Here is a 10984-nt window from a genome sequence, read left to right on the forward strand (position 1 = left end):
GCAGATGGGGGGAGAAAAGAGTATTTAAAAATTCAGCAGAAATGAGATGAGAAGGATAAAAGAGAGCGACGACACCGGACAGTGAGTGGTAGATAGAAGAGTATTGCAGCAGCAGATTCCGGTTCAGAGGAGTTGAAGTTAGTGGCGGAGTTCCCAGAACCCAATAATAATAGGTGGGACACCAAGACCGCCTGTACTTTTGGAGAGAACTGCCTAGGCATCTACAGATTGCATGGCGGAGAACAGCTTGAGTAGATAATCTGTTCAGATATATAAAGGAAGGATGAATAAAAGAGGTACTATTGGATACTCATTCCTAGCTTACTGGTGCTGTTGTTCTCTGCATTATCAGTGTACTGACATTGTACTCTTGACTTAGGTAAGCCCTAGGGCAGTCTCTCTGACGGCATAGTTGCAAATGTCCCAGATCAACACCAGTACTTCCTTCGCTTTGACCTGCATTATCCTTGTTCATCAGCAAATTTCAATGTCTTCCCGAGTAAAGTGTTGGTCATATATAAAACGGCGATTTTGAGGGGAAGAAACAGGAAGAATCAGATGTATAGTCGCACAAATGTCCTCGAGGATGATATCACTCATGAATATCCGTTAGAGCCGGGGAATAACCCAGAAATCGAGCAACTGGCAAAACAATAACAATTATCCTATGAAATGATGTGTAGAACATGTACTTTCCATAGCATGTGCACTGGCATATACCCACCCTTCCTGTCACTGTTTTGTCAGTTCCTCGGTTCTGCATTTCATCCCATATTGTTGATATATTCCCAAGGCGTAGTCATCTCAGTGGTGACTTTGAGACCAACGAGCCGTGGGCAATCATCTGCAATACACTTGGCCATGTTGATGATGGCTCTGATAGAGAGAATCAGTAGGATAGAACAATCATTGCGCAGATCATTGAAGCAGGCAGGCAGCTCAATTCCTCAATAGTAATAATGATAAACCCCCATAGATCTCGCAGTGTCACATGCTAAGCTGAGCACTCACCGCCTTTGGTTGTTGTGTTTGCCTGCAGATTCCCTCCACCCATGTACTCTGTACATTTCCAGCAATATGTCATGCCATCACCAAGTGAATAGAACATCTGGTGATAGAGTATATACTGCCCGTGGATGAGCCATGTTTGGAAGACAACATATTTATTCTACATTGATTAGACGTCCTGGCTGAATTTGAGCGCCATTGCCAAACCGCATCTTCAAATTTCTGGCCCTAATCTCACAGTGAGTCAACTGCAGCACGCTCCATCATGCGGAGAAGTCACCCATTTCGCTCCTGGCGTCCACTTCGACAGAGCCATACGCATAGATCACGATTCTACTCAAATACTGGGTGCTCACACCACCCGCCTCCGTGGAGGCCTGGTTCAGTGCTTGATGAGTATGCAACACCACCAGCATGGTCAAAGGCAACTGCTGCTAACCCGATGTGCTTGACAGATGGGTCGAACGCGAGATTCGACCTATAAGTCTACGGCAATTGACCTTCTTTGGACGCACTTTGACGGAGTCGCGGCTCATCAGTTCCGCAAATTACGTGCGAACTGAGCTGCCCACCAGGTCAGTATGCGCATCGCCCTTCGAATCCATAAAGCTATCCCAGCCTAATTTGTTTCGCTATTTTCTCGATAAGGATCGCACATCGGCTACGTGATATTCAAAAGCTACCATACGTCGTCGTAGCGAATCCGCATCTCTCTTTGGTCTATGAGCTCTACTACAAGGCATTTGAACGGTTTCGCGTTTTACCGGAGATCAAGACTCTGGAGGACAACGAGAATTTCTGTGATATCTTACGGAAAACACTCAGAGACCATCTGGTTGTGATACCGAAACTAGCCATGGGTGTTCTGGAATGTCGGGATCTTGTGGCGCCTGGCGTGATGGATTCCTTCATGAATGCTCTTCTTCGATCGGTATGGCGCTTATGGAACAATCGACTAATTTGCTGGTTTTGCGTGGTTGACTGATCATCTATACAATTGGTAGAGAATCTCCCGTCGTGTTATCGCCGAGCAACATTTGGCTCTGACCGAAACGTTCAACTCTCCATGGCACTTTCCAGGCGCTCAGGACCGCACTGATATGAATGCAGACTTTGTCGGAGAGGTCTTTCTCAAATGCAATGCGAGAGAAGTCATCGAACGCTGCGGCAAGCTTGCGCAGGACATGATGCGGCAGAGCTCAGGAACGGATAAAATTCCTGACATTGTCGTACAAGGACATCTTGATGCGACTTTTCCTTACATTCTGAGCCATCTGGAGTATATCATTGGCGAGCTTCTGCGTAATTCGATCCAGGCCGTCAGCGAGAAGTTCAAAAATTCGCCCGAGCGTCCCCCACCTATCGAAGTGCTCATCTGCGAAGCGCCCCAGCATGTAATTATGCGAGTGTCAGACCAAGCGGGTGGAATCCCGCGCGAACTGATTCCCTACTTGTGGTCTTTTGATAAGGGTCCTCTGAGCAAAGCGCGCCTCCAAAACCTGAAACAGGTTCCTGCGATGGCGGCTACAATGCAGGAACTCTCAGTGTCCAAAGAAAGGAAGCATGCGGACCGAGAAACGTTCCGAGACGGGTCACTCGACTCCCTGACTTCGCGTCCACCCAATTTACGCCTGGGGATTGGCCTTCCAATGAGCCGAGTCTACGCCGAATACTGGGCAGGCAGCCTGGAGTTACACAGTTTAGAAGGTTATGGAGTCGATGCATTCCTCCAAATCTCAAAACTTGGCAATAAGAACGAGCAGGTCACAACGAGAGCATCGATAGATGCTGTGTGAGTGCTCTGTATTATTTCAAATCTTTTGCGGTCTTCTGTTGAAATGAAGAAATATAGAGCTCACCAGGGGCTACTTTATAGATTGGTGTGTGGCATTATATGTACATACATTCATCTGCACTATGACCACTACCCTTGATTCTATTACAAGCCACACCTGCATCCCCATGCTTCAGTGGCGCAGTAATCATATCTAAAAGGGACTAGCGGGTATTCAGAACCCGGAGAAGCGCGGGATGACGTCAGGTCAGACCATTTCCGGCAGATCCTGAGGCCAACAATGTTTCTGCCTTCAGCCTTATGAGGTGATCATTTATTCATATGTCTTTTTTGTTAAGTCATTGAGACTCCTACCAGAGCTCCAGGGATATTGCAGCCGTTGGTGGCGTGGCGCTTAACTTGTCGATATAAAAATGAATCGTCTCGATCTCCCCCGCGAAGACACTTCGCCCGTTTACATCTTCATACTGTTATTTGTGATACTCATTCTCAGCTTCCTTGGCACTTCCTGGGATTCAACGAAACGCACGGTGAAAGACAGCAACTGATTGTGAACCCCAACATTTCATCTAAAATAAATCGAGTCTTCTTGTGGTCATCATAATGGCAGGAACGGCGTCCATTCTCTGCCTGATCCTTGTCACTCTTTTCAGTAAGACTTGCTTATGCTCGCGCCTCTGTTTTGTTGCAGCAATAACCCAAATGATTAATTATCTCTAACCCGGATACTCTCACTAGTTCCTCCTCTCGGTGTCTTTATGATCTCCGGCTGCAGCGTGGATTTCCTCATCAATATCCTGCTCACGATCCTCGGGTTAGTTTACACATTTCCCTGCGCACCTTCAATCGTTCCGCAATGCGCTGTCTCAAAAATTCTAAACTGATCATGCCGACAACAATGCTGACTGAATATAGATACTTTCCGGGCCATATCCATGCTTTCTACCTAGAATATGTATACTATCACAACCGCAAGGGAGACCCCATGGCCCGACGCCATGCTCCCGGAGTGTATTCCGATCGTATACAGGGAGGACCTCCCGGACGATCGTACGGAAGCACTCTCTGAACGTTCGACGGGTGTACCCGTTTCTGGATATATCTGATTTCGAGGACCAATATGAATCGGATGGGCTAGGGCGAAATGAAATGAATTGGATGATCAATGCTTGGATTGTGAGGGTTGCTCTACTTATATTCTCATACTCACTGCTTTCTGGTACTCTTACCTATTGGTAGTATGACATATGACAGAGTTTTTTCGGGTTTGTTCAATAATTTCTTTGCCAAGTTGTGCTACGCATGAATTAGTGATGTTATTTACGCCTTCATTGACTTTAGCAATAACTCTATCCCATTGATCATCAGAATCGCACTCTAGAGTCTACACAGAGGACTTTGCTGCCTGCTCACTAGCCTTGGCAGCACTAGCCTTACTTCCCTTCAAAGCCGGGAAATCAAAGGCCTTGGTATCAACAATGGTCCCAGCCGTATGCGGGAAAGCACCAGTCCGGGGACTCCACAACAGCGCACCCACCCAGGGCTGCACGTTCCAGCCCACGGAGAGCGTCACGTTCCCGCGCTCCGCCATCTTACCGGTGATGTCGCTGATCTGGTACTTGGCGCGCTGGCCACGCAGACGGAGCACGCCGGGGGCGGCAGCTGCATCCTTCTTGGAGGTGGAAGCTTTCTTGGAAGCGGCGTTGGTGCGCTTCTGGTTCTTGCGGCCGGACGATTTCTTCGCGGGGAAGAAACGCTCGCGGAGAGCGTTGAAGGAGTACGGCGATTCCGGGGCGGGGATGATGGTGTCCCAGATGATAGACTCGGAGTTCGGGACGAGGGACGATTTCTTGTCCGAGGAGGAGTAGGAGGCATAGACGTAGACGAAGAGTTGTTTCGTGTTCCAGTTGAAGAGCGGAGAGAGGTCTGTTCATGTTCGTGTTCGTGTTAGGAGATCTGTTTGCTATACTTGTCGAGTCGGAGGGCCCAACATACCCGCATCCAGATCAAACCTCATCTGCGCATACTCTTCCTTCTTGGCGGAGTAGTAGTTAGGCCGGCCTTTGATTCTACAGAGCGCGTCTCGTTAGCGAACAATAATAAAGACGGCGGAATCGGAGAAGTCCACGGATAGACATACACCTGTACATTCTTCAATGACACCTGAGCCTTTGCATCATGCGCAGGGTACAGCAGCACCGATAAGGCAGCTAGACCCGCGACGCATAAGGCGACGGTGGTGAAGAAACCAAAGACGCCCTGGGCTCTGTTTAGGGACGAATGCATTGTTGAATAGGATACCGAGGTGAGATCAGCACCGAATGACTATCCAAAGATAAAACAACCGAGGTCAATCAAGCACCCTGGACAGAAAGATAAATAGATCAAGGGCCAATGTCCCCCTGGGTGATGCCGAAGCGACGACGTAGCGATTGTTATTTACTCCCTCCACATCAGCATCGCTGTGGATTGCTTGAAGCCACATGGGCCTTTTCGCTGCGGGCGGTGAGGTGGATGTGGCGCAGCAGCTGGGCTAGCTAGCTAGCTCTTATCGATAAGCGGTGGGTCCTGCAATGGCCTCAACAGGCGGAGGGAGTATGGAGTTATGGACGCCTGGCGAAACAAAGTATAGGCCAGCGACTAGAGCCTGAAGGGCGAGACATACTCCTCTCTTATCTGTGATAGTGTGTATGGTATCATCTCAGTCTCAGTCTCCATGTCCTTATGGATTAGCCTTTGGCATAGGATTTCGAAGTATATCTGTGTGATATCCGACTTGTCTTCAACTCCGCAAGCGATCATCCCACCATATATATCAATCTGCTTTGCAGACACAATCTCCCAAAGCATACAAAATGGGAGACCACGTCCTCTTCTTCTACGGTAAGCTCCCCCCTCCCCCCCCCCCCCAATATCCCTACAACCCTCTCTCCAACCTATCACCCAAACTGCAAACCCTCCTTGACCTTTATCTTCCTCCTCTCAACCCCACCCGTCCCACCGCACTCCTCCAAACAACTCAACTAACAATCGAAACACAGGAACCCTCATGGCGCCCCAAATCCTCCACAGGGTAATCCACGGCCGCCCCGACCCCGAACCCTGGCAAAAGGCCATGCTCACCTTCAAACCGGCTATTCTGCACGGCTACCAGCGGCACCGTGTGCGCGGGGCCGATTACCCAGGCATCGTGCCGAGCAAGGACTCGATGCACGCGTCCGTGCTGGGGACGGTGGTCTCGGGGCTGACGGACGGGGACGTGCACCGGCTGGATATCTTCGAGGGGTCGGAGTATGTCAAGGAGTGCGTGGGTGTGCGGGTGTTGATGGAGTCGTTGAGCGTTGGGGGGCGGCAGGAGGCGAGTATTACCAAGAATCCGGACCGGCATCTGAAGGATGTGCTGGATGCGGCGGGGGCAGAGTTTGCGGATGAGAGGGAGGAGGTGCAGGCGATGACCTATGTGTATGTGGCGGGGGAGGATCGGCTGGAGGATGCGGAGTGGGACTTTGAGGCTTTCAAGCGGGATAAGATGGCGTGGTGGGTGAATGCGGATGAGAGCGAATGGTGACTGCGTCGGCGCAGCTGTTTAAGGGGGGAGAGTACGAGCAAAGCAGAAGATGCATTTGACAGCATAAAGCAGTTGATCAGCGTAATAGTTGTTTGATGGAATGTTTTCAGGGTCATTCTAATAGATACACGGCCATATAGCTATGACGGCAAGGTGCAAGATGGAACAAGTGACAAGTGATAGCAATGAAATAGCGGGACGCTCGTACTGAGATGGAAATCATAATTCATATACAATGTGTGGTATCAGATGCACTCCCAGAAGCACATAGCAACTCCTGTCACTACCGTCCGAAACTCCGAAGTCAAAAGGCCGAGCTTCTATGGGCGCTCTAGAGAGGAAATAAAGAAAATAACAAGGAAGTGGAAGAAAAGAAAAGAAATATATGCATCTTCACTCATGCGTGACCGGTTTTGCTTTTGAAACCTCGCGGACTCTTGCGAATGCGATCTTGCGCGTCTGGAGATGATTCCGGGGGAGGAGTTCCGAGGATCCGCACTTCGACACTACTGTCTTCCACAGGGTACTGAGGTACTTGGACTTGAACTGTGTCTTTACCCACATCCTGTCGACCTTGGGGCTTAGTTTGCGATTGGCAGGCTCGAGAGTCATCATCTGCCTGCTCTTGGCTGTCGGGAACTTCGACTATTTCGCGAACAGATGGCTCTGTAGAACTCGCTGGAGATTTTCGGGGCAAAGACTTGTCCTTTTCAACCACGTCGTCCAATGCATCATCGTTGGACGAGTTAGCTTTGGGCTGTGTTTCGCGTGCAGTATGCCTGTTGGGTTTCGCAAGTTCCAAATCCAGATTTTTCGCTGCTGGCTTTCTGCTTGGTGATTTCTCATATCGCACAGGCGAGACAGCCGTGGTGGTCGTAGCATCTGGTCCACCTTCCGGCTCAGAATGTCCAAGAAGAAAAGATATCGGCTGCTTGTCCGCCATGGTAATCTTTTCATTTGCCTTCTCGCGATTCATCTGCTTCTGTTCGTCATATAGATCGTCAAGAAATTTTCGCAAGCGACGCCGAAGGAGGCCAGACCGCAAGGGCGGCCAGTCATCCTCTGAACGCATCTCCTTCCGAAGCAGCTTCGTCACGAATGTATCTGGGTCTTGGACAAATTTCTCCACATATGCAAGCAGATAGAGACCGCAATCTGAGTAATTGGGCTGCAATGGGATTTCTTGCGCTTTCATGCCTTTGATCAAGCTTGTATCGATATCAAGCCCCCTTTTCGACTTGGCTTCCTCTTGAAGGTAATTCCGCAGCACATTGATCGTAGGCGAGCGTGGCAGATTCAAAGAGTCAAATGTGATAATCATTGGCTGCCGTACATCATATTTTGGGCCCAGGCGCTTCTTCTTCGGCTTCCGTCCTTTTTGACTGCCCGCGGCAGAAGTTTGGCTGGCGTTTTGGGAATCGACCTGCTTCGTAGACCCAGCGTCCCGTCGGGGACTAGAGAATTTAGCAGGTGAGGAGAGGGGATTCTCCTCTTTTTCCGGCCAATCTTCGTCTGAAGGAGGCACCTCCTGCGATTCATTGTCCTTTGACTCCTTTTGGTCCAATAAGCTCATTGCAGCTAGTGATTCACGAGCCAACTCCTCTTTGCCGGGAACAGATCCCTGGCGAATCGCATGTTCAGCCACGTCGTTATTGAAAGAATTTCCTCCTTTGGCATCGAGTGTGTTTGAGATTTCTGGGACTTCAAGGCTCGGTACTGTAGAAGGTTCCCTGCTGCCCTTCGACGCCTCATCCACCGCTGGATTTTCATTGACGATGCCCGGTAATTGCGGCAGATTGCAAATGATCGCGACATACCAATGTGCCGCTTCGTTGATGGGAACGACAATATAGTCATAGCTGAACAAGTCGACATTCCTTGTCCATTTCTGAACGCCCTCGTAGTTGATTCCCTGTTTCCCCCGTGGTAAATTCGTGAGAGTCGCGAAGAAATATGAATTGAAGAAGTAAACCCTGTTTGATACTTCCTTGTTATTCCGTTCCAAATGGTCCTCCAGAAAGCGTATGTAGAATCCTATTAAATTGTCGTTCAAGAATTCGTTTTCCCGTAATCTCTCAAGGTCTAAAGCGTCAACTTCAGCTTTCTTCTTACCGAACCGTGGATACACGAGCGACCTAATCATATCAATTAGTACAGCACATTGTTAGATGAACGAGTGGCAGAACATACTGCTGCCATCTCTTTGATTTTTGATCAAGCTTCGGTTCTGGCAAATGGTCCTCTTCGTCATCGCTGTAATGACAAATCAGTCGACGATTTTATCTTGAGACTCTAGTAAACACTTACGATACTATTGTTGCTGGCTGCGTACGCCGCGAGGTCGATCTTGTCGCACGGCTGGAGATTGTGGCTTCCCCTTTGTACTTTTTAACTGGTATCTCGACCGCCTCCTTAGTATCAACTTTGGAGAAAATAGGGTTTGTCGTCTCATTCGAAGAGATATCCCAAGATTTATGTAGTGGCTTGGGGCTGTGGGATGCGCCTTTTGGGTTTGGTAGAGGAACAGAAAGGCTCCCGCGATCGTCTTCCAACGAGGTCGAAAGCTTAGGTCGTTTTAGTACTTCGACTCGTGCCTCAGGCACAGATTCAGAAACGCCATTCAAGCTTGGTCGCTTGGATCCGTTCGTGTTCCGTGGTGAAGCCATCATGGTTTTGCCCCTTTTGAACGCGTCGTCCATCCATTTACTTGGCCTGTGAGCTTGGTTCAACAAATTTCATAGGGGTGGATGGTACATACCCTTCCTTGTTGACAACGTTGAAATGTCCTATGATAAACAAGGAGCAAAAATCTTGCTTTTCTTGAGAGGAGGTGAGCTCTATATCCACATTGCAGTCACCGGTGCCTTCCGTCCTAGATAGACAAAGCCGGACCTTGGAGCTCTCTGAGTCTCCTCGAAGAACCCTGTCGACTCTTTGAAGAAGAATTTGACATGACTCATTCATTTCGAGGATCTCATGAGCCATGTCCACAACTAGATCGATGGGCTTGGGGCCGGATGCTGACGCAATAATATTTCCGAACCGAAAAAATGTCGCCTGGAAGAACCGAAAGGAGGTAGCACGTTTTTTAAATTTAGCGCTCTTCCCCTTCAATTTCCCCTGGCCCTGACGCGCTGAGCTGACGAAGAGTGTCGGTTGGATATCTGCCGGTGACGATGCCCGTTGCATAGTGGTGCCCGCTTTTTCCTCTGGATCGGTTCCGCCCCTGACGTCTTTCTTACGGAGGCCACTGATGGAATCCGGTGCGGGCTGCACGGTTGCTGCCCCTTGTAACTCATCCGGGCTCTCGCGCGCATCTGAATTTCGTCGCTTTCCGCTCTTCGTATAAAGGCGGTGGGGTGAAGTCCCAGCTTCTCGTGGGCGCTGGATCTCAACGCTCTGCAGCACCTCGGATCTATCACTGGGGGCCGATAGACGTCGTTGTCTCGTAGCATTTTCGGTAAAACGCTGTTCGAAATCATCCTCCGGTGAAAAGCGACGGTGGTATCTCTTGGCTCCAAGCTTCGGACTGGGTTGAGGGCGGTCAATCCTGACGTTCTTCTCCACCTGACGAAACTCATCGACTGCGTTGAGTTTAGCTTTCCTATTTTTCTTGGATTTGTCAGAATGTTGGCTCGAACTTGGCGACTGACGTGGCTTATTTCCAGCGGTTGACGATGGATCGACGACTGATCGTAATGTCAAATTATCCTCCGAGTCGTCAATCACTTTTGGGACCGGTGAACTTTGGGTATCCCGTCGCTGGCGTTTTGTGGGTCTTTCCGAGAAACTGTGCTCAGGAAACGTCTCCGGGCGTGGGACACTGATCGCAGATAGGGTCTGGAAGCCAACGCGGTTTCCCTGCTTTCCTCGTGCACGTACTGGCCCGCTTTCTCGGCCTCTTGAAGATATATTGTCAACAGGCTTGAACCCTCTGAGGTTCTATTGAAGCCCGGTGTTAGATGGAACATGATCGGGCCATGGTATTTCAGATGTTGCATACCTGGGTCGGGTTCTTCTTTTTGAATATCTGCCCCGGTATTATGGGCACTCCGCTGGGACTTAAGCTAAAAGAGAGAATGAAGACATCAGTCATCCTTCTTGAAAGAACTCGTATAGTGCGTATTCCGTCGCAACGCACCGTGTAGAAGATGGAGGAAACAGCCTATCCTCGTCCTGTAGGGAAGTCGCCTGGTCCCGTCGTATGGACCCATTGTCTGTGGACCTGTTCCCTTTGCATCAGTGTTGTTCGCTGAGGAAACAGATGTTCAAGGATATATTTACAGTCGACGCATCCCTGAATATGGTCGAGGAATGGTCCGACACAGTAATGAACGTACAGTCCGAGATTGTGAGGTAGGTCGAAATCCTTCGGCATAGCGATGGAGCCGCTGTAATGCAACAATATGTTAGTCGCAGTGCGCATCGTAGGGGTAGAATAGGAAAGGCAAAAGATAGAAGAGCGCATGGAGCGAAGTGTCGTGACCAGAGACATTGATGCAAAGAAAAGAGGGGCGCATAGAGATTTAGAGTATAATGTGGCCTTACATTGACGGGTTCACCGGGTGGTTCAGCGTGAGGCTGAAAATCGGATGCAGAGGGCCCTAAAGAAA

At 49.5% G+C, this 10984-nt stretch overlaps 5 protein-coding genes across 5 annotated transcripts; 3 read left to right on the top strand and 2 right to left on the bottom strand.

Annotated features, from left to right (window-relative positions):
• Positions 1 to 1273: 1273 nt before the first annotated feature.
• Positions 1274 to 2804, top strand: ACLA_001930 (protein kinase PKP2; the record flags this gene model as incomplete). The annotated part of the gene is made up of 4 exons (XM_001276207.1): positions 1274 to 1404; positions 1464 to 1583; positions 1657 to 1939; positions 2013 to 2804. The coding sequence occupies 4 exons, from the start codon at positions 1274 to 1276 to the stop codon at positions 2802 to 2804; spliced, it is 1326 nt and encodes a 441-aa protein (XP_001276208.1).
• Positions 2805 to 3406: 602 nt separating this feature from the next.
• On the top strand, positions 3407 to 3872 carry ACLA_001940 (YqaE/Pmp3 family membrane protein; the record flags this gene model as incomplete). The annotated part of the gene is made up of 3 exons (XM_001276208.1): positions 3407 to 3455; positions 3542 to 3617; positions 3719 to 3872. 3 exons carry the CDS (start codon positions 3407 to 3409, stop codon positions 3870 to 3872), a joined length of 279 nt encoding a protein of 92 aa, XP_001276209.1.
• Positions 3873 to 4187: 315 nt separating this feature from the next.
• ACLA_001950 (signal peptidase complex subunit SPC3) lies at positions 4188 to 5089 on the bottom strand (the record flags this gene model as incomplete). Its single annotated transcript, XM_001276209.1, has 3 exons — positions 4188 to 4729; positions 4799 to 4872; positions 4944 to 5089. The coding sequence occupies 3 exons, from the start codon at positions 5087 to 5089 to the stop codon at positions 4188 to 4190; spliced, it is 762 nt and encodes a 253-aa protein (XP_001276210.1).
• A 569-nt stretch (positions 5090 to 5658) lies between these two features.
• ACLA_001960 (gamma-glutamylcyclotransferase family protein) lies at positions 5659 to 6371 on the top strand (the record flags this gene model as incomplete). The annotated part of the gene is made up of 2 exons (XM_001276210.1): positions 5659 to 5686; positions 5845 to 6371. The coding sequence occupies 2 exons, from the start codon at positions 5659 to 5661 to the stop codon at positions 6369 to 6371; spliced, it is 555 nt and encodes a 184-aa protein (XP_001276211.1).
• Positions 6372 to 6768: 397 nt separating this feature from the next.
• Positions 6769 to 10749, bottom strand: ACLA_001970 (Ulp1 protease family, C-terminal catalytic domain protein; the record flags this gene model as incomplete). The annotated part of the gene is made up of 6 exons (XM_001276211.1): positions 6769 to 8506; positions 8562 to 8624; positions 8679 to 9083; positions 9130 to 10194; positions 10513 to 10596; positions 10712 to 10749. 6 exons carry the CDS (start codon positions 10747 to 10749, stop codon positions 6769 to 6771), a joined length of 3393 nt encoding a protein of 1130 aa, XP_001276212.1.
• Positions 10750 to 10984: the final 235 nt, after the last annotated feature.

This window comes from Aspergillus clavatus, genomic scaffold, assembly GCF_000002715.2.
Source record: "Aspergillus clavatus NRRL 1 1099423829750 genomic scaffold, whole genome shotgun sequence".
Taxonomy (NCBI): domain Eukaryota; kingdom Fungi; phylum Ascomycota; class Eurotiomycetes; order Eurotiales; family Aspergillaceae; genus Aspergillus; species Aspergillus clavatus.